At 46.0% G+C, this 24,164-nt stretch overlaps 2 protein-coding genes across 2 annotated transcripts in view; both read right to left on the reverse strand.

The window, feature by feature from the left end:
• Window positions 1-1,118: 1,118 nt before the first annotated feature.
• Window positions 1,119-24,164, reverse strand: part of LOC143962485 (tripartite motif-containing protein 14-like) — a 146,596-nt gene continuing 123,550 nt past the window's right edge. The window contains exon 3 of the mRNA XM_077471766.1: window positions 1,119-2,925. The gene's annotated coding sequence lies outside the window, so the exon portion shown is untranslated. The remainder of the gene's footprint in view (window positions 2,926-24,164) is intronic.
• LOC143962484 (E3 ubiquitin-protein ligase TRIM39-like) lies at window positions 3,507-5,204 on the reverse strand (the record flags this gene model as incomplete). The annotated part of the gene is made up of 1 exon (XM_077471765.1): window positions 3,507-5,204. A coding segment is annotated over one exon (1,698 nt), but the record flags the coding sequence as incomplete, so codon positions are not given.

The raw sequence follows: 24,164 nt of genomic DNA on the forward strand, positions 1-24,164 counted from the left end.
TAAATCGTTGACGAGATTCCTACTTACAGCCGCAAAGGCGGTCGTACCTAGATACTGGAGAGATACTACGACCCCCTCAATCAAGGAATGGCTGGGAGAGGTACGTCATCTTCACAAAATGGAAGAGATTAGGGCTATAGCACACGAAAGCATAGACAAGTACACTGATACCTGGCAACCCTGGGTCATTTTTATATATTACTCTACATACGCCTCCCTGACACAAACCTGATGAGGGAGTGTCGCTGAGGACCCGGCCTGTCATTACCCTCTCTTTCTTTATAGACAACCACATCCTCTCTTTTTCCTTTTCATGGTGCCGGCCTTGAGAAAGGCTGCCACTTCTTATCTATCTTCTTTCACCACTTCTGGCTCTTTGATCACAATTCGCATGGTGTAACATCATCTGTATACTGTTAAAAATGAAAATATGCCTAATAAGGCTTTTGTAATGCTTTAATGTTTGTGTTTAGGTTTTATCTGAATGGCAATGTGCCTAACCCTTTTACAAGGGGATTTTTTCTATATATGGATGTGACTACTAGATTAATAGGATCTTTGTTGATCCGCTCGAGCATTACATTGATGTCTGACTATGGAAAGTTATCTGACAGACGCTGATCGGCCACCACTGAAACCAAGATATCTAACAATGTGAGTCTGTAACTACTGTAGCTGAATTGTTGTCCAATCAGGCGGTTGCATCTGCAATTATTATGTTTTGTTACTATGTATTGTAACTGGATATTTCTTTAATAAACTCTAACTGTTAAAAATAAATAAATAAAATAATAAAAATAATAATAATAATAATAATTTCATAAAGAATCTTTATTTCACATTAACATTTCATTTCCTAATTCTCCCCCATCACCAGGACACATCTAGTGATTATAATACACCATCACATGATACATTATATTCTGATCCATTATAAAAGAGATCCCATAGAATTCTATTGATGATCCATTCTATGGGGACACATTATATTGGGGACACATTCCAGTTCTAGTAATCATACATTATTATAGTGATATCATTATATTAGTGATAAATCCCATTATTTCTTTCATTAGTAAATCTCTGGATCATTTCCTCTGAGATTTTTCCATCGATTTTCATCTCTTTCTATTTGTAGATCTATTATTCATTTCCATTTCTTCACACAATAAAATAATCAATAGAATAAACTCATTGTAAATGTATTAATAATAAGGAATTATGCTGTCTACACATTATATTCCTATAGATATATAGATAGATAGATAGATTTGTTCTTAAAGGGCCAGTACGCCTCTATCGGTACTTTCCACATTGGGTCCCTAATTAGCCATTTCCCTACTATGACATCACAGCTCGGACACAGACAATAAGTCATATTACACTCTGTGCTCTCTCTCAGCTCCGGCACTCTATACAATTCTTCACTGTCCCATCTCACTATACACAGTGCTCATGTACTGGGAGGAGCCATTCAAATGAATGTCCCACCCACTTCTGTAGGTGACCCAAGAGCCGTACACACCCATTTATACTTTCCTATATTGTTCCTCCATCAAAGTCCTCACTAAGTCCCCAGTTTCCCAGACATTGAGGGATCATGTGACCTTCTCCCAGCATGCAGTGTTCAGGCCTGAGCGGCCAATCACAGGACTTACATACCGTCACATGATGGAGGGGTGATGTCATCAATCCTGTGCAAGCTCCGACATAACCCACCATGTATCTTACATGGGTGAGGACTCAGGGCTCTGACATGGATTGATGAGGGGCTATAAAAGGGGGTAGAAGTGGGCCGGGGGGCTGTGACTGCCCTAAGTGAGCAAATGACAAAGAGACTTATTAATGTAATTTGGACCCCTAAAGTAGTGTGACACATAAAGGGTCCCTAAGTAATATGGGTAACGGCTTTCTTCTTTTCTGAACACTGACAGTGTGAGGGGAAAAAAAGCTGTTGACCGTCTCCTGTTTCCTTCCATGATCAGCTATAATTGGCTGACATCTGATCACATGGTAAAGGGCTCGCTGTGATTGACCCTTTACCCGATCTGTAATCAGTCTTATCCCAAGGGGGAATGGGTAGTGTGAGAACGGGAGGATGTACATGGACGCCCTTCTGGCATTTTAAGACAGCGCTGTAGCCGTCTTTTGGCTATAGTGTGGGCACCAAGTGGTTTAATCTGCCCAGCAACAAATCCCCTCCCCCAAAAAAATGCATAAAAAACACAAAATGGAAATCACGGTATAAAAATCATGTGGAAAGCACATCAGAAAGGCTGAAAAGCCCCCTGCATATGTGTGAATGGAGCCTTAGGCTGGGATGAGACTTGTGGGATGCGGGAACCAGTGCGATTCCTGTGCGGGTTCCCTCATCACACCTCAATCACCGGACGGTCACACTGACATCTGAGAACCGCTGCGGGGGGGTCAATGGAAAGTTAATGACACCCCCAGATCACTTCGCAGATCGCAGTGCAAACGCTGAAATGGTGCAGGAATCGGATTGTATAGATGTGACACCCAATGTGATCCGATTCCAGTGAGGACCAAAAAAAGGGTCCGGCACCATTCTGGTGTGAATGTGATTTCAGTCACACAGTTTGTACGGCTGAATTCACATCACACAGACATGACATGTGATCTGCACAGCAATGTGATCCCAGCCTTAGAGAGATTTCCTCTCACTTCCTGTCCTGGTGACACCAATACAAGGAGGGAGAGAAATCTGTACAGGGACACAGAGATATAAACATCTGACAGGGGCTCTAATCCTTCCCCTTCCTTATTATACTAAACATATCATTCTTATTTCAGTCTGTGTTCCTGTTGGAGAGTTCCCCTCATTTCCTGTCTAGATAAATGTTGTCACGGGGACAGGAAGTGAGGGGAAATCTCTGTAATGGAGCCCTGGATAGAAGAAAAAACCTGACAGGGGATCTAATCCTAACCCACTCTGCCTAAAAACAGTCTGGGCTCTCTGATCACATTTCTTCTTCCAGTAATAAATCTCTAGATGACGTCTTCATAGATTTCCTCTCAGATTGTTCCATTTATTTCCATCTCTGTGTAGTATAGATTGAATGGAGGGGGAGGGGCAGAGAGGAGAGGTGAACCCATCCTATCCCATCACAGTGACCCCACCCCCCCTCTATGTCTGATCATGGCTGCCCCTCCCCCATACAGAGGGACCACATGTGGGGGAGGGGCAGGAAGAGGAGATGGATGATGTTAAATACTGTGACAAAACACAGAAAGTATTATGTCAGATTGTCATGGGAGAGATAGATAGATAGATAGATAGATAGATAGATAGATAGATATTTCTCACTGACCAATAGGAACATGTTATTGTTACTCCAATAACTGGACAGATATTCTACCCAATCACAGCGATCAGTAAGAAATCTCATATTTATTTTTAGTAGAAAACCCTGCAGGAGGCCCCGCCCACTGCTATATACTATTGGAGGAATATTCATTTAATTCCCCTCCTTCGTCTGACATCACTAGACTGTGGGCGGAGTTCTCACATCTCCCGCCTCCCCCCCACATATCTTTATATAACCTCCCCATACACCTATCCCAGCATGGAGGGGCTCAGTGAAGGTGGTGGTGAAGGTGTAGAGTTGTCGGATCGGGTCACACAGATCATAAAAGGAGATCCGCCCGGCCTCATAATCCAGATATATCCTGACTCTGTTACTGGAGGGATCGGTGGGTAAGAAGATCATTTTACTGTCATGTCTCACACAATAATCATCATCATCATCCCTGTCCAATCCCCAGGACTTCTTATTCCATCCAATCTCTGACTCCCAACCTCTCCTCTCTATACTGGGGTAACACATCCCGACTCTCCATACATCTGACCCCCCGACATCCACTTCCCAGTAATGTCTCCCTGAGGAGAAACTCTGACTGCTCATCACCTGATAATAATCCTGGAATCTCTCTGGTGTTTCTGGGTGATTCTGGTTTCTATCTGACCTGGATACAGTTTTCCTGTCATCTGATATCTGTAGAATATTATGAGCTGTGTTTCCATCCAGTAATATGTCTGCAGCTCCCTGTATATAGAAGTATACATTTACCTCTGTTATTATATCAGATAAACCTGTGTGTAAGACCCCCGCCACATCCAGACCCCCTCCATCATGGAGGAGCTCCTCATGTCTCTCTCTGTCCTCATTATCTCCATCCTCAGTATCACACAAGTCACCTGTGTCTGATTCCTGTAAGACAGTCAGTGGATCCGTCACGTTACACAGCTCCTCAATGTGACGCAACTTCCTGGACAGCTCCTCCTTCTTTATTTCCAGATCCCGGATGGAGATGGAGATCCGCTCTGCCCTCCCGGAGATGTCCCTCAGGACTCTCTTCTCCAGGTCTTCCAGACGTCTCCTGAGATCTCTAAACAGGGCAGTGACTCTCTCGGTGTCACCAGCGGCTTCTTCTTCTACTTTCCTCCGGTGTTCCTGCAGACTCTGGACTCTTTCCTCCGTCTCCTCTCTCTTTGTCAGAAGTTTCTGCAGAACATTCCTCAGTGTCTCCTTCTTCTTCTCAGAAGCCTCATCCAGTGACTCCATATCATGTCCTTTATGTCCTCCAGTCACATAACAAGACATACAGACACAGGTCTCATCCTCAGTGCAGTAATACTCCAGGATCTTCTTATGGACGGAGCATTTCCTGCTCTCCATGGACAAGGTGGGGTCACATAAGACGTGTTCTGGGGACTTTTTGTGGACTCTCAGGTGTTTATCACACAGAGAAACCTCACAGTGCAGACAGGATCTAACAGCAGGTACAGGAGAGTCCAGACAGTGAGTACAGAAGACCCCGGACTCCTCTTGATCTGGATGAGGAGACAGGAAAGTCTCTGCTATGTTACGTAGTGTTATGTTCCTGTGCAGTGCAGGCCGATCCGGAAACTTCTCTCTACATTCAGGACAGGAATATCCTCCAGACCCCCCCTGTGTATCCAGCACACCATCAATACAGACCCGGCAGAAGTTGTGACCACATCTCAGGGTTACAGGATCCGTATAAATGTTCAGACAGACGGAACATTCCAACTCAGCTCTCAGATCACCAGACGCCATCGCTGACAGCAGAAGAGAAACTAAACTGAAAGTCTCTGACACCGGAGAGGAATGTGGATGGGGGAGGGGTGACGTCCTCCTACACAGGGTGAGGCTGGATGAATATTATAGGACACGGAGATCAGAGTACAGAAGGGAGGAGATTCGTTTTGCAGTAGTAATGAGAATTATACCTCCCAACATTAGAAGAGAGAAAGAGGGAAAGACGGATGTGGGGAAGACATGCGGAGCACTAAGTGCAATGACATGAAAAGTGGAGATGAGTACATCATGATGAAAAGGAAATTGGTTATATAACCATCTGAAGATTTACCCCCCTTCATGGCCAGGCCATTTTTTGCGTTACGACAATGCGTTACTTTAACTGACAATTGGGTCGTCATGCAACACTGTACATACATTCAATATATAGCAATTTTCCCACAAAGCTTCTTCTGGTGGTATTTGATCATCACTGCATTTTTAGCGCTATAAAATAAAAAAATATATATATTTTTTAAATTTTTTTTTATATTTTTTTTACTTTTTCTTATAAAACATATCCAATAAAACATTTTAAAAATTTAATTTCTTCATCAATTTAGTCTAATATGTATCCTGCTACATGTTTTTGGTAAAAAAATCCCAATAAGTGTGTATTGATTGGTTTGCAGAAACGCTAAAGTGTCTACAAACTATGGGATAGATCAGGGGTAGGCAACCCCCTGCATGGGTGCCGGTGTCCTGTTGAATAATGTCTCTCATAGAAAAATGCATTCTATGCACTGCGCATGCGCAGTTCATCACATCACTTTAGCTGATATCCTGATCAGCTGGTGTGACGTATAGACTGGGCATGCTCAGTTCATCAGATGCATTTTCCGATGAGAGGCCAGCAACAGAGAGCGGCAAAGAGAGAGACTCTAAATGTAAGATTCTGCCTCACTCTCCGCGCATGCGCCCAACGTCGTAGAGTCCGAAAACGCTTGTTATTTGACAGATTGTGGGGCGATCTTCCAGCTTTAATTTCTGGACGAGGACAGAGCTTGTGTCTAGATGTGGACGGTGATTGTTTCTGGATGTGGACGGTGGTTGTTTCTGGATGTATTTGGTCTTTTCTTAGATGTGGAAGTTGCACATTGTCGTGAGTACAGTACATTTATACAACACTGTAAAGGAACACTCCTATGGGGGGCATCTGATTTATGGAGGGGCTCCATTGGGGGACATCTGATTTATGCAGGGGGTCCTCTGGGGACATCTGATTTATGGAGGGGCTCTGCTGGGGCACATCTGATTTATGGAGGGGCTCCGCTGGTGGACATCAGATTTATGGAGGGGCTCTGCTGGGGGACATCTGATTCATGGAGGGGCTCCTCTGGGGGACATCTGATTTATGCAGGGAATCTGCCCGGGTACATCTGATTTATGGAGGGGCTCTGCTGGGAGACATCTGATTTATGGAGGGGCTGTGCTGGGGGACATCTGATTTATGGAGGGGCTCCTCTGGGGGAAATCCGATTTATGCAGGGAATCTGCCCGGGTACATCTGATTTATGGAGGGGCTCTGCTGGGGGCATCTAATTTATGGAGGGGGTCTGCTGGAGGACATCTGATTTATGGAGGGAATCTGCTGGGGTGCATCTGATTTATGGAGGGGCTCCGCTGTGGGACATCTGATTTATGGAGGGGCTCCACTGGGAGACATCTGATTTATGAAGGGAATCTGCTGGGGGACATCTGATTTATGGAGGAGCTCCGCTGAGGGACAACTGATTTATGGAGGGGCTCTGCTGGGGGACATCTGATTTATGCAGGGGCTCCCCTGAGGATACATCTGATTTATGGGGGGCTCTGCTGGTGACATCTGATTTATGGAGAATACAAAACCAATTTTTTCCTCTAGTGGGACTTTAATTAGGCAGTAGTCTTCAAAGTTTGTAACAAAGTATACATTTTATTGCATAAAGAGGAAAATCACATAAATAACAATAAGGACTTAGGGATGCACAGTGATTATTAGAGGATGCACAAAAAACTACAGTGTTAATATACCAACATATTAGTGATAATATCACCACGAATATTGATCCCAGCTCAATAATGGGACCAAGAAACGGCCCGACGCGTTTCAAGGTTGTTAAGAGATCTAACCTCTTCTTCAGGGGCTGGTGATGTATTACATTCCCATCTATAAGCATTATAAGAAGACACAAGTAATGGTAAACAAACAGTATTTGCAAATAGTTGATCTTTTTCAAACAATATTTGAATAAAGACATGATCAAAAAATTGTATGGTATATTCTAACCATGTAATGCTGTACATCGCTGTTCAGAGGGCATCCAACATATTAGAAAGGTGTAATGGAGAAATGTCTGCCAGCCGGCATCAGATCTGTAACCCGATGAGAAGAGCCCGGGGGGTACAAGTGGATTCAGCACTCGAGCTGCACACAAGGGGCGGATTCCACCCAAGAATGGTAATGTAGCCAAGTAGCTCTATGATCAAAAATAAAAAGATACTTCCGGTTCCGGCGCCGCATGGAGTAGCTGTCTCTCCTCACAGCTCCCGCAAACCGCCCTCCAAACCGGCCTATAAATTCGGCGTTTTTCGGCCCAACTATTTCCAGCTGCCTTCTCCACGACTCCGGTCACGGGGTGGACCGGTTTGTCGAAAAAACCGGGCCGTGATCGTACGCGGCAGCCGCTGCGCGGCCGGCTCCGTCACAAATCGAGGCCCCGGCTTCAGCATACATGGATTCGGCCTGTGCGGCCCAGCCTGCAGAGATGGCGCCAGCGATGGAGGTAGGAGAACAGCCAACATCACAGCCTACTCTGAGAGACACATTACCTCAGCAGCCCCAGGCCCCCTCACGTCCATCTGGACCTGAAACAGCTCATTTTGTGCAGCAGCCTCACATACCTCCACCAGCACAGGATCATCACACTGAACTCCTGGCTCAGGCTGTAGATGTTCTCCTCTCCCCTATGATTGCTGCATCAGTGGCTGTCAGCTCAGGCATGCAGAAGATTCAAGCCCAGCTAGGGGAACATACATCTAGATTGAATGAAGCAGAACACCGTATCTCAACTCTTGAGGAAGAAATCTACCAGACACAATCTCTGGAACATGCCCAAGACAGAACGAACAAATATATACTAGAAAAACTCGATGACCTCGAAAATAGGTCCAGGAGGAGCAACCTGCGATTTGTAGGAATACCCGAATCGCTTCACCAGTCTGCTTTGTCAGAACTCTGTGCCCGTCGCATCCCTGAAGCACTGGGTCTGGGAGGCCCATGCACCGTAGAACGTGCACACTGTGTGGGAGCCTTTAACTCTGAGCGCAAATCCCCGCGCCCGATAATAGCCAACTACCTCAATTACTCAGACAAAGCCGCCATACTGCAGCAATACCGACAATCCAGATCCCTGCAGATAGACGGAGTCAAAATTTAGATTTTTGCCGACTACTCGGTGGACGTCTCCAAGAAACGCAAGGCTTTCCAGCATATCTGCGCAGAACTCCACCAGCGACAACTCAAGTTCACCCTAGCATTCCCGGCCACTCTGCGGATCAAAACACCCACCGGTGAGCAACTTTCCTTTCAAGACCCAGATGAGGTGTCATCCTTCTTGAAATCATCACGCTCGGGCTCTCACCTCAGCCCCACACCCAAAGCCCCCCCAATCAACTGAGCCCTGGATCAAAGGAGCCCGCGGAAAGACTCTCCCAAGCGCTTCAGTGCCTCAGGTCCAACGCAGCACGGCTTGACTGCACATTGAGGGGCGACGATGCCACCGTTGTCTCAATGCACAATCCCTTCTTCTTTGCGGCCATGTATGGCCACCCTTCCTACCTGGGTAAGGTGAACTGAACTTGGACTTTCCCTCCTGGACCGTCCACACCTTTCAGGTAGTATCCGTTATCAGTTAAACGGCTATGGGGATGCCTTTGCCTGCATCACGATCTTTCTCTTTTTTTTGGGGAATTTTCTGTTTTTTATCTTTCATGTTTGGTAGCTCTATGGCTATGTTGCCTAGTACGGCACTATATGTTCAATGACTTTTGAAGATTTTGTCTTTTCATACACATACACATGTCTTCTTCCCCTAGGTATCTCTGTGCAGACCTGTTCACACGCTCTGATCTCCCACCTGCACTGCTGTTATTCCCTATCCTCTCTCCGAGGGGCGGATGCCCTTACGTTGGATACGGGGCTGGTTTTGGGAGCTGGTCTTCACAGTGATCAGCATGCGGAAAAAAGTGAAGTTGGTTAATATTTATGTTTACCTCTGCATGTTCTACCTTTGGTTACCATTCCAGTCCTTCCCCTCCCCCCCTTTTTCTCTCCTTCTCCCCACTGAGCCCACTACCAGTGTGACTTTACCTGCCACCCCCCCCTCCTAGGGCCCAACAGGCATGCTCCAGTGTAGATTAAGGCTACCTACTATTCCCAAGCGCCCACACCCTAATAGCTCTACTCCTTGTAATCCATACCCCCGTTATAACCTCACCATGCTGCGGATAGTCTCATGGAATGTGAAGGGCCTTCGTTCCCCCTTTAAAAGAATGAAGGTCCTTCGTCATCTCAAGCGGCTCAAGGCGGATATAGCATTACTTCAGGAGACCCACCTCTCCTCACCCGACTTTGCTCGGATGAAGAAACTCTGGGTTGGTACGGTGGCGGGCTCAGAGGCCCTAGACCGTAAAGCAGGAGTCCTTATCCTCATTCACAAACATCTCCCATGTAAACTCCTATCTACGGACATGGATACCCAGGGCAGACTGCTCTCTATTCGTGTCCTCCTAGGGACAAGGGAAATAGTAATATCTAACATTTATGCCCCTAACAGCCCCACGAAGCAGTTCTTCAACACGCTAACCACTTGGCTCCTGTGCCATCCTCAACTTCCCCAGGTCGTTGGGGGTGATTTTAAGTCCGTGATTCACCCACTAGATGATAAATCCCCGCAACTGCGACTTATCCCACCCCCGACTCCCACTAACGCCACAATGCTAGCAGCAACAATGGAATCCCTTCGTCTCCATGATGTATGGTGGTTGCATCACCCGACTGATAGGGAATTCTCCTTCTATTCACACCCACACAATGTTTTCACCAGGATCAATTACATATTCTGCTCACACGATTTACTCCCTTTAATCCCAGAAGCGGAGATTCACGATATTGCTATCTCCGATCATGCTCCCATTTCTGTGTCCCTAGAGACCCCTGACATCCACCCAAATCCCCAAATCTGGCGTTTCCCCTCCTTCCTCCAATACAACGCGGATTTCCAAACCTACATCACAAAAGAATGGCGGCTTTACACACAAATGAATGCGACCCACACTAACAACCCAAATCTGTTATGGGGTGCAGGGAAAGCTTTCCTTCGGGGACGCATCATTTCTTATGCATCTTCCTTCAAAAAAAACGCATACCTCAATTACAACACCTCCAGTTCCAGACTTAATCAGGCTCAACAAGCACTCTACACCCATGATTCACCTGAAAACCGGACTGCTTGGCAAATAGCCAAAACAGTCCTTTGACACCTGGGCCGACACCCTGGAATCAATCAAGAGAGCATACTTTGATGCCACTCTCCACAAATTTGGGAATAAAGCTGGCAAACTTCTAGCCCGACTATGCAAGGGACCCTACCGCCCAACTATCATCCCCGCTATCTGGGAGCCGGATGGCTCTATTACGACCACGCAAAACGTCATAAATTGGGCCATGCTGCGCTATTATTCTGCACTGTATGCTGCCGACCCCATCGACAAGCCCACGGCACACGACTTCCTGGACAAAGTGACACTGACCCAAATACCCTCCTCACAACTAGACTCTTAATGCCCCCATCTCTCTTATGGAAATAACCAACACGATCCGTAATCTAGCCTCCTCTAAAGCACCCGGCCCAGATGGTCTAACAGGCGAATTCTACAAATCCCTAAACTCGCTCCTAGCACCCACTCTTGAAAACGTTTACCAACACATATGGTCAGGTGGCCCCTATCTACCCACGGGCAACCAGGCAATAGTTAAACTACTAGAAAAGAAAGGGAAGGATCCTAAAGAACCTGGCTAATACAGGCCCATCTCACTCCTAAATCTCGATGTCAAAATTTTTTCCAAAATAGTAGCCACGAGACTAGCCAACATCATTCCTTCTCTGATCCATCCTGCCCAGTCAGGCTTTGTGAAGGGCAGAACAGCAACAATTAACATCAGAAAGGTGATGTTGGCACTAGAACACGCCAGATGCAACCCAAATGGGGACTTTGCTATTATTACTCTTAATGCCGAAAAGGCTTTTGGCAACATGAGTTTCGAATAGCTTTCCATGGATCTGAGTAACATGGGATTCTCTGGCCCCTTTCTCCACCTCATAAATTCCATGTACACCTCACCAGCAGCTAGATTAGTAGCAGCCAGCCTCCTCTCCAATGAGTTTGAAAAGAAAGGGAAGGATCCTAAAGAACCTGGCTCATACAGGCCCATCTCACTCCTAAATCTCGATGTCAAAATTTTTTCCAAAATAGTAGCCACGAGACTAGCCAACATCATTCCTTCTCTGATCCATCCTGCCCAGTCAGGCTTTGTGAAGGGCAGAACAGCAACAATTAACATCAGAAAGGTGATGTTGGCACTAGAACACGCCAGATGCAACCCAAATGGGGACTTTGCTATTATTACTCTTAATGCCGAAAAGGCTTTTGGCAACGTGAGTTTCGAATAGCTTTCCATGGATCTGAGTAACATGGGATTCTCTGGCCCCTTTCTCCACCTCATAAATTCCATGTACACCTCACCAGCAGCTAGATTAGTAGCAGCCAGCCTCCTCTCCAATGAGTTTCGCTTACATAAAGGCATGAGACAGGGCTGCCCTCTATCCCCACTCCTCTTCAATTTAGCTCTGGAACCACTCTCCAGATATTTGCTAACAGTGGCCCCGATCAATGGCATAAAAATAGGGGAGTAGGAATTGAGGACATCTCTTTTTGCAGACGACGTCCTCATCTTCTCCGCCAATCCTTCCGCAGACATGCCCACAATAAAATACACCTTTGATCAATTCAGAAAATGTTCAGGATTACACATAAACGACTCCAAAAGCGAGATATTGCCCCTTGACCCCTCCCACCTCCGGCTTGGGCTCAAAAATCCATCTTCATGATAGCAAAGTTGCATATTACCTACCTAGGAATCAAGATAGGGAAACTCCCTTCCTCTCTTTACCATCTGAATTACCCCCCCTCTTTGCCAAAATTACCCTGGAACTAGAAAACTGGATGGATCTGCCCCTCTCGCTCCTGGGAAGATGCCACTTGGTAAAAATGGTCAGTTTCGCACGCCTGCTGTACCCCCTCCAAACGATACCTTTACTTATCAGACACAAAGATTCCAAAACTTTGAACTCTGCAATATCAAAATTTCTATGGCGAAACAAATGACCACGCATACCCTTTTCAAAACTACATCTTCCCAGGACTGAAGGTGGTATTAGTCTTCCAAACCTTAGATTTTACAACCTAGCTTGTCTTTTGCGGGTGAGCCTGGATTGGATATCCCAAAAATCCCAATGTTCCAACCCTATCAGCTGGAGACTGCAATGGTCCACCCCTACTCCCTTACAGCCCTTCTTCACTGTAAATGGAAATCTCCAACACCGCATCAGCATAATCTTTTGTTGAGAGACACCGCTATTGCCTGGAGGGAGGTGAGGAAAAGTCTCCCACTCTCTCCTTTCATTTACAAATTCCTCCCGATACAAGGTAACCCGAATTTCTCCCCGGGTCTGGAACACCAGCCCTATGATCTGTGGTGACAAAAGGGTCTTGATACCTTCTTCTCCCTGTGTGATCCTGAATCTGGTCGAGTAGCACCATTCAGTTCCCTAGCTGCCAAATTTTCTCTCACAGATGCTTCTGCTTTCCACTATGGTCAATGTATTCGTTTTCTTCAAAAAACCTGCAGAAACGAATCCACGAGATTTACATCATCATTCCTTGAGACACTCATACAAAAGGACTCTTACAAATCTTGGAGGGAAACCTAGCTGAAAATCGCTCACCATGCACATATCCCCTTTCTCCCAGCCTCCCAACCACGTTCAGCCTCATTGTGCCCATTGTGCCACCAACCTAAGCCTTCTCTCACGCACCTCTACTGGACTTGCACCTTTATCTCTGCTTTTTGGGACCAAATCCTGGGATATATATTCCAGATTATGTTGCTAAAGCTTCCCAAAGACCCGCTACTCCTTATCTTCGGGCACTGGGACCCTACACTACTTCCTTGGTCCACCGTTCCCATCCCACCAGGCAAGGACTGGGCCTTGATCTGCCTCCTGTTAGCAAGAAGGGCCATACTAGCCAATTGGACGTCTGCGTCCAAACCCTCCATCTCCCAGGTTAATAGAGATCTCCTGCAGCTTCTATTTCGTGACAAACTCAACACCAATCTGGCCCACCAGAAAACCTCACAGCGCTTCTACAACAGATGGGACTTTTTTCTTGTGGCGCAGCTTACTCCTCAAGAACGAGCTCACCTCGATAAACTCACCTTTGTCTACAATGGACCATTGCCGAATATGACCCACTCTACTACTGGATAACTATCTACAATAGAACAGCAGACTTGGGCTCCCCCTCCCCCCCTTCACAGTTTTCCTTTTGAATTGTAGCATACCTTGTTCTCTTTCCGAGGTTAGTTTAGTGCCTTATTATTATCATTTGGAACCAATATATAGGCAATTGACTTCTTTTAAGGACCATTTCCTATAGGAGAAATATGATAAGGAACTTAATGAATCATTGGAACACTTTAATAAAGAAATTCTAATTAAAAAAAGAAAAGAAGTTCTGTAGGGACAAGGCTGCCTTTCAGGAATCACACGCTTACAATTGGAGAAATCATAATACTATAAAAACCAGAAACCAAGGACATCATCACAAGAATGCTAAAAATGACAACTTGTTATCTGGAGCGTCCTCTCCATGGTCCCTCTTGTCAAGAGTTTCGAGTAGACAGAAGCCCTCGTGGAAATCAAAGAGAAACTCCCAGGGTGGGGGTACACAGGAAAAAATCCCTAAAAAAACGGATTACCAATCCCTCCATTCAGGCTGGCTTTGCCAGCCCAGGCCTGGGGGTAGGCAAAATAGGGGGTATAGTTCCCTCACATTTGACGACAAACGATGTCCCATTGGGGAATGAAGCGTTTGCCTCGGCTCCCGTTGTGGACAATTTTTTTGTGAAACCGATCGAAAATGCGGCCTTATGAGAGGTATGAATCCTGATGGAGCATTCCCTCATAATAAGGAGACTATCAATTTAAATGTGGTAAATCTATCATCATATGAACTTAATGAAGTTGAATTATCAGTTTTAAGTAGAGGGCTAAGTTTCTGTCCCAATCAGGACATAGACACAAAAGATATACAGTTGTTTGCGCGCAAATTGATTGTAAAACAACTCTATTCTAGAGATATACCTAAACAATCTAGTTTTAAACCACAAGAACTTGCGGCCTTGGACAATCTAATATCTCTCTTGGATGAGAATGAACCACCCGATTTAATTGACCAGATTGATCTGGAACAATTATTGGGTCGGTTCGATCAATCAGATCTACCAAGCTTCTCTACTAAACCTTTTAAGAAAAAATCTGACAAGTTTCCAGCTTTGAACATCAATCCAAAATTTCTATCGCATCCAAGGAACAATCTAATTTAAATTTATTTATTTTTATTTATTTATTTCAGGTACTTATATAGCGCCGTCAATTTACGCAGCGCTTTACATATACATTGTACATTCACATCAGTCCCTACCCTCAAGGAGCTTACAATCTAAGGTCCCTAACTCACATTCATACATACTAGGGACAATTTAGACAGGATCCAATTAACCTACCAGCATGTCTTTGGAGTGTGGGAGGAAACCGGAGTACCCGGAGGAAACCCACGCAGGCACAGGGAGAACATGCAAACTCCAGGCAGGTAGTGTCGTGGTTGGGATTCGACCCAGCGACCCTTCTTACTGCTAGGTGAACGTGCTATCCACTACACCACTGTGCCGCCCCGGTCCTAGTGAACGTGAGGCCTTGAAATCTCTAGCCACTAATCCCTCGATCACTATTAAATCTTCAGACAATGGAGGGAACATTGTCCTAATGGACATTGGTCAATATGAGGCAGTGTGTCGTAACATATTGTCTAATAGACAGTGGTACTGCAAGATCGCCTCAACCAAGATCGATAAATTCAATCGTAAATTCTATAAACTCATAGACGAGTCAAATATACTGAATCGATCTGAATATGACTATGTTAGGACTGCTTTACCACGCATTCCTACTTTCTACACGTTGCCCAAGCTACACAAGGACCTACTTCACCCCACTGGCAGACCAATTATCTCGGGCAATGGGTCGTTGACAGAGAAACTCAGTAAATTTGTCGACGGCCACTTGCGACCGTTTGTATTTAACCACTTGACCACTGGGCACTTAAACACCCTTAATAACCAGACCAATTTTCAGCTTTCGGTGCTCTCACATTTTGAATGACAATTACTCAGTCATGCAACACTGGACCTACCGTATATACTCGAGTATAAGCCGAGATTTTCAGCCTCTTTTTTGAGGCTGAAAGTGCCCCCCTCGGCTTATACTCGAGTCATCGCTGTCTGCCTGCTCGATCAGCGTGTCGAGCAGACAGACAGCGGACATTCTACCCTTCAAACGCCGCGCCTCCGCCTCCGCCTTCGCCTGTGATAGGCGGAACACTGAATTTCCCAGCAGCCTGTGTTCCGCCTATCACGGACATCGTCTCATCCTCGTACTACGGACGAGGATGAGACGATGTCCGTGATAGGCGGAACACAGGCTGCTGGGAAATTCAGTGTTCCGCCTATCACAGGCGAAGGCGGAGGCGCGGCTTTTGAATTTTAGAATGGCCGCCGAGGCGCCGACGAAGAGCGGCGATCCTGGCAAGGCACGGGACGGAGGCAAGGCAAGGCACGGCACGGGACGGGACGGAGGCAAGGCACGACACGGGACGGAGGCAAGGCACGGCACGGGACGGAGGCAAGGAGGCAAGGCACGGCACGGGACGGAGGCAAGGAGGCAAGGCACGGGACGGAGGCTCGGGACACAGGCTCGGGACACAGGTAGGCTGGACACACACACACACACACACACACACACACACACACACACAGGGATGGATGGATGGATGGAGACACACACACACAGGGATGGATGGATGGAGACACACACACACAGGGATGGATGGATGGATGGAGACACACACACACAGGGATGGATGGATGGATGGACACACACACACACACAGGGATGGATGGATGGATGGACACACACACACACACAGGGATGGATGGATGGATGGACACACACACACACAGGGATGGATGGACGGACACACAGGGACGGACGGACACACAGGGATGGACGGACACACAGGGATGGACGGACACACACACAGGGATGGACAGGCATGTCTCACCCTCGGCTTATACACGAGTCAATAAGTTTGCCAGTTTTTTTGGGGGTAAATTGGGGGCCTCGGCTTATATTCGGGTCGGCCTATACTCGAGTATATACGGTATATGAAATTTTTGTCCTTTTTTTCACACAATTGGAGCTTTCTTTTGGTGGTATTTAATCACCGCTCGGTTTTTTATTTTTTGTGCTATAAAAGAAAAACTACAGAAACATTTGCAAAAAAATGAATTTTTCTTTGTTTCTGTTATAAAATTTAGCAGATTAGTAAATTTTTCTTCATAAATTTTGGCCAAAATTTATACTACTACATATCTTTGGTAAAAACAAGTAAAAATTGGTGGATATTATTTGGTCTTTGTGAAAGTTATAGAGTCCACAAGCTATGGTGCCAATATCTGAAAATTGATCACACCTGAAGTACTGACGGCCTATTTCAATTCTTGGGACCCTAACATGCCAGAAAAGTACAAATACCCCCCAAATGACCCCTGTTTGGAAAGAAGACATTCCAAGGTATTTGTTAAGAGGCATGATGAGTTTTTTGAAGTTATAATTTTTTCCCACAATTCTTTGCAAAATCAAGATTTTTTTTTTTCACAAAATTGTCATATTATCAGTTTATTTCTCACACACAACATATGCATACCACAAATTACACCCCAAAACACATTCTGCTATTACTCCCGAGTACGGCGATACCACATGTGTGAGACTTTTACACAGCGTGGCCACATACAGAGGCCTAACATGCAGGGAGCGCCATCAGGCGTTCTGGAGCACCCAGGACAATTCTGACATTTCTCTCCTACATGTAAAAATCATCATTTATTTGCTAGAAAATTACATAGAACCCCAAAACATTATATATGTTTTTTTTAGCAAACACCCTGGAGAATACAATGATGGTCGTTGCAACTTTTTATCTCGCAAGGTATTTGCGCAGCAATTTTTCGAATGCTTTTTTTTGGAAAAAAAAAAAAAAAAACACAGTAAAGTTAGCCCAATTTGTGCATAATGTGAAAGATGAAGTTACGCTGAGCAAATCGATACCTAACATGTCACTCTTCAAAATTGCACACGCTCGTGGAATGGCGCCAAACGTCGCTACTTAAAAATCCCCATAGGCGACAATTTTTTTTTTTTTTACTGGTTATATGTTTTGAGTTACAGAGGAGGTCTAGGGCTAGAATTATTGCTCTCGCTCTAACGTTCGCAGCGATACCTCACATGTGTGGTTTGAACACCGTTTTCATATGTGGGCGGGACTTACGTATGCGTATGCTTCTGCATGCGAGCACATGGGGACAGGGGCACTTTAAAAAAAAAAAAAAAAATATTGTTCATTTTACTTTATTTATTTTAGTTCAACATTTTTTTCCCCAAAAATTAATTTTTTGATCACTTTTATTCCTATTACAAGGAATGTAAACATCCCTTGTAATAGGAATATGGCATGACAGGTCCTCTTTATAGTGAGATATGGGGTCAATAAGACCCCACATCTCACCTCTAAGCTGGGAAGCCTGAAAAAAAAAAGATTCTGGATTTGATCGTATTGGCGAGTCGGTAGAAGCACCGGAGGGCGGCGGGAGGGGGGGTGTCTATGGCTGGGTATTGTAGGGTATCACCGACTATGGCTGGATATCTCAGAGTATGGCGTTGCAGAGCATTGCATTGCAGAGCATTGCAGGATATTGGCCGGTGTTGCAGAGCATTGCAGAGTGTTGCAGGGTATTGGTGGGTGTTGCAGAGCATTGCAGAGTGTTGCAGGGTATTGGCGGGTGTTACAGAGCATTGCAGAGTGTTGCAGGGTATTGGCGGATGTTGCAGAGCATTGCAGAGTGTTGCAGGGTATTGGCGGGTGTTGCAGAGCATTGCAGAGTGTTGCAGGGTATTGGCGGGTGTTGCAGAGCATTGCAGAGCGTTGCAGGGTATTGCAGAGTGTTGCAGAGTGTTGCAGAGTGTTGCAGGGTGTTGCAAAGTGTTGCAGGGTATTGGCGGGTGTTGCAGAGCATTGCAGAGTGTTGCAGGGTATTGGTGGGTGTTGCAGAGCATTGCAGAGTGTTGCAGGGTATTGGCGGGTGTTGCAGAGCATTGCAGAGTGTTGCAGGGTATTGCAGAGCGTTGCAGGGTATTGCAGAGTGTTTCAGAGTGTTGCAGGGTATTGGCGGGTGTTGCAGAGCATTGCAGAGTGTTGCAGAGCATTGCAGAGTGTTGCAGGGTATTGGTGGGTATTGCAGAGTGTTGCAGGGTATTGGCGGTTGTTGCAGAGCATTGCAGAGTGTTGCAGGGTATTGGCGGGTGTTGCAGAGCATTGCAGGGTATTGCAGAGTGTTGCAGGGTATTGCAGCGTGTTGCAGAGTGTTGCAGGGTAATGCAGAGTATTGCAGGATATTGCAGAGTAATGCAGAGTATTGCAGAGTAATGGCAGGGTATTGCAGAGTATTGGCAGGGAATTGAGGGGTTAATTTTCGGTTAACTTCTTAACTTCTGAGTACCGGGAGACTCGGGTTTTATTTATGTCCCTGTATTCTCTCCCATTGGTTTGTCTACAACCCCTGGTCGTTGTGTCACACTTTTACCCCCCCCCCCAGGTCTTCTACATTCCTAGTAACACCTCTGGATCCAGAGCATACAATGAGGCAAATGTAAGGAGCCACACTTCTCCAGTGTCACCTGCTGGGGGCGCTCTGCTCAGGACTTGTTACCATTCACTCTTCACCAGAGGAAGTCTCACTGAAGCTCCAACTCCCCTCATTCTCCCCCTGCATTGCTTGTTTGCTGTGTATTGATTTGTCGCATTCCTCTCAGTATCTCGTTAATCTTTCAGGGTGTGTCTGTCCTGTATGACCGGTTCTCCGTATCCTGAAGGCTTCTCACTTCTTTTTTCTGCAGGTACTTTTCTAAGTTTCTATGGAACAGGCAGCAGTGTGCTCTCCTCTAAGGCAGGCCACAGATTAGACAATTTTCTTTCCTTCAACCACAAGTTAGAAGAAATTCCCCAACAGAACAGTCCGTGTTATTGGTGGAATCCCTTCTGCTGCGCTAATGTATCATCACAGTGTACAGAAATACCCCACAGGATGAGAGTACTGAAGGTGATTGATAGACCTTGTTACACTACAAGTATACGGGTGTGGTGGTGATCAGAACACTGTTGAAGGAGTACACCGGTCTATTAACACCACACTGGTGTGGCAGTAATCAGGAACACTGTTGATGGCTACACTGTGACTGGTGACACTGGGACTGGTGACACTGGGACTGGTGTGGTGGTGATCAGGAACACTTTTACTGACTTTCACTGGTCTGGTGACACTGGGACTGGTGTGGCAGTAATTGGGAACACTGTTCATGGCTATACTGGTCTGGTGACACTGGGACTGGTGTGGCAGTAGTGAGAGGAAACAGAGCAAAGGCTGGGCTATAACATGCAGCCTTTGTTTACAAGTGTTATTGTTGTGATTGGTCACAGTGATCACATGGTACAGGCCCATTGCTTCTAAAGGACACAACAATCACAGCATGCACTGCTGCCTGCCCTAGAGGGTGTGCACAAGCAGCGGGAGCTCTCCCACCCCTAGGAGTGAACCATCTGGGCATTTATATAAAGTCGCTGGGTGGGAGGTGGCAATTAGGTAAGATGCAGTGGTAATCCTCTTCCATCCAATCGGAGAGGCTGGGAGGGTGGAAACTTCACTGCAATCTGTAAAGAATAAAATCCAGATCTGTGAGCAAATTGCTGTGATATCTGAGGGGTCCTGTCTATGTTGGGGGTATGAGCTACATGAACAATCTGGGAGAAGTGATGTAGGTTGTTCTTTTTATTGTTAGCACTGTTTGCTTATGTGGGTCTTACTTTGTAACGTCTGTTTTTTGTAACTTTTGGTAACTGTCTATGCACCGCCCCCTACAGGTATCAAATATAACATTGATAGGATGGTCTGCGATTGCCCTAAAACACATAAAAGTCTGAAGAGACAGTGGGGCTGATTTATGAAAGACGTGCGCCATCAGTAGAGGCGCAACGCACATTTTCATATTTACAAAAACAGTGCGCCAGGAACAGAGCGCTAATCCCCATTTACTATAGCGATCTCGGCGCACGGGAGAATGCAATCTGTGCACAACTATGGATAATGGCTCACGGCGTCTTCAATTCAATATTAACAGAAGATGGAGGTGCCAATATTATGGGGTGATGTGAGGAAGTTTAGCTACAACTGCCCAAGTAACAAATATGCCCAAAATAGAATGAGAAAGTAACTTTTTCAGAGCAAGCCTGCTGTGCCTGGAAGTATGTTTAGAACTGCGTGAGATCAATGTAGACACTGCGCATGCGCAAGCGGCTCTTGCACTCATTGACATGCGTTTGTTCACTGCGCGGCCAAAATCTTAGTAAACGTTAAGCAACGTACATGCAATTACGTGAGTTGAACGGGCTCACCTCTAAACTTGACAATTTTTTTTTTTTACGCTGGTTCACCTTTATGTATTTTTTTAAGGAGATTTGCACACAGGTCATGTTAGCGTGTTACGTTGCCAACATGTGACATGTGGCACCTTGTTAAATTTATGTAAAAAGACTCTCACTCCTCTAGATCCTCCTAAAAGGGCATTTAACCTTCTCCCTCTAATGCATATGATTTCCATGGGCTAGCTTTAGCTTTTAAAGGGGAACTCCAGACTGCATTTTCCAATGCTCTTGTCTCCCCTCCCCCTCTAACCCCTTGGATTTCCATGGGCTAACTTTAGCTTTTAAAAGGGCAACTCCACACTCCACTCTATTTTCAAAAGGCGGTGAGCTGCCTTCACCAATCCAAACCACATCCTTTTTCAGAGCATATGTAGCGCCTAATGAGCAGACGCTATTATTTTTGTAAATTTAAGTTTGTCTGAAGCCGCAGTTTGGCTCAGACTAATTATGTCAAAGTTCTGCTTTCTGTACCAGTTCAGCTGGGTTGTGATAGTTTCCACTTGGCCGTGGGTGTCGCTGTCACCACCGGTAAGTTTTGGAAATGCAACAGGCTGAATGCATTGGGTACCCCTTTACTCAGAAACAGCCCAGTGGGAGTGATCTACCCACTGTGCATTCTGGGTAAGGGTACTTAAGGTACAGGTGCCATTTTTTCAGGGTTATTTGTTCCCCTGACCTCATGGCCCTCCTGGCCTAAGGATTGTGCTGCCCTTTTCTATGTCTCGGGGCCGGCTGGCCCAAGGCCTGGCAACTGAAGGGTAGGCCCAGAAGTTCTGGGGCCTACCGATCCAGAGGTGGTCCTGTGCTGTCTTGCCTGCGGAGAGAAGCCAAGCGACTGGAGGATCCAGGGGAGGACTTTTCAGAAGAGGACTGAGCAACAAGGCTGGTATCTCTAGAAGAGCCTGGAGATTCAGTTGGAGGACGCATCCCGGGTCCCCTACCACACAGGACTGGCTGAAAGAAACTGGTACTGTGTGACAGTTCTTTAATTTTACAACAAGTTGCTGGTTGTGCTTTCCTGTGGCAGAGGATTGCACAAAGATTCCGTTATATTGACAAGTCGGTGGCAGAGACTTTGACCGAGCATCTCATTGGCTGCTAGGTCAGTGAGAGAAGCCTATCCAGTGAGTGCAGTATCCAGTTCTGAAGCTGTTTGTCTACTGGATCAAGAGACACCTCTAAACCGCAATTACAGGGTACCTGAATCCCCCTTAACCCTCCATCCCTCTATTGCAATTGATGTTCTTTCAATAAAGCTTTGGAAAAAGGACTAATGCCGCTTACACACGACTGGACTTTTTGAGGGACTAGGTCCACCGGTGTTTCCGACGGACTTTCGACGGACTTTCCGAATGAACGGACTTAGCCACACACAATCGCACCAAAGTCCGATGGATTGGAACGTGATGACGTACGACCGGACTAGAATAAGGAAGTTCATAGCCAGTAGCCAATAGCTGTCCTAGCGTCGGTTTTTGTCCATCGGACCAGCATACAGACGAACGGATTTCTCGGTCCGGTGGAAAAATGTAAAACATGTTCTATTTCTAAAGTCTGCCAGATTTTTGGCAAGCAAAGGTCCGATGGAGCCCACACACGATCAAATTGTCCGAAGGACTCGTTCTGTCGGACCTTTGCTGTCAAAAAGTCTGGTCGTGTGTACGCGGCATAAGTGTCGGAAGCCAATATTCTTTAACCAACTCTTTAATGGGACCCCTATGATGGACACAGTGAAAAGGTGAGGATAACGGTAAACCCAACAAAAATCAGCAGCTCCTTCTGGGGTCAGTGCTACTTGTGGGGGCTCAAGTCCGGGATTTGCCGTTACCTCTCGCGACTCAAGGAAACTGTTCACCAAGAATTTATGCAATAGAGGGTTCTGGACTGTGCCATATTTTTTTTCCATAAGGGGTTAATTGCGGATCAATGCCTGGCGTGTGAGCCATGGGCGGAGTCAAAAAAGCCCAGGAGTTACGTGACCAGAGGAGCCAGTGGGAGGAGTTTTTCCATCTACTTGCTCCATGAAACACCACATGTGTGTATCTAAGCATTCAGAGGGAAGGACCTGTTTGTTGCCGCCATGTTCCGAATGCCAGGAATGCAGTCTGCGATGGGGTCCAGGATGTTTTCTGGAGGTACCACTACAAGCGCCAGATTGCCTAGAACATTGTTGACAGACACTGGAATTTGCCTGAAACCACATGGGCTTTTCATACTATACACGAAAGGAGATGCCGAGGCCTTGGGTATGCTGTGCAGTAGGTGCGAGGGACTGGTCGCAAACCCCCGCCCATTTGTCCGATGCCTACACTGCGGAGAGTACCTGTTCGCAGTAGAGCAACCCACCGTGCCACCTCGTGCCTACCGGATGGATTAGGCCACGGGCATCACCACTGAGGAGACCGCTACGTTCACTCCTATGGCCAGGCCTATGTTCTCGAAGCCTGCTACACCGAGTGTTCCCGAGGGAGATGGTGCTGTTACTGCCATCGGAGGAACAACAGTGGACATCACAACCACTACCCACTTCACTGCACCTACCCAAAAGAAGGTGGGATATGTGAAAGACTCCACGGCCGCAGTCGGGGCCTACCTCAGAGACTGCCTGAATCGGATCTGGAGAAGGAGATCACTCCAGAGGAATCCACGCCAGGAATGGGTGAGAAATCTGGGGAAAATATACTTAAAGGAACTGTTTGCAGATATGTACCCGCAGAGGAGTTACGGGACTCTGAAATAGGCATCTCTCTCTGATGTATCCGGAGATAATGACCTTTTTGAAACTATGTCCCAATTGATTTAGAAGAATGTATATGGCCTCACAATATGTGTAAATGAAATAAAGCAAATACACAAAGTACCATCATCTGAAATTAAATGGAATAGAGATTTGGGAATCTGGTCCCCGACCAGAACCACCAAGAAAGGAGGGAGCTTACGGACTATCTCGGTACAGGTTGAAAATGAGATCTAAATGAATGTGTAGATAGATATATAAAAAATATACATCAATTTATTAATACAAAAAATGAATCATTAAGAAACAGGTACAGATGGTATGGT

Source organism: Lithobates pipiens, unplaced genomic scaffold, assembly GCF_037356315.1.
Source record: "Lithobates pipiens isolate NorthernLeopardFrog02 unplaced genomic scaffold, aLitPip1_a1.2 Scaffold_8, whole genome shotgun sequence".
Taxonomy (NCBI): domain Eukaryota; kingdom Metazoa; phylum Chordata; class Amphibia; order Anura; family Ranidae; genus Lithobates; species Lithobates pipiens.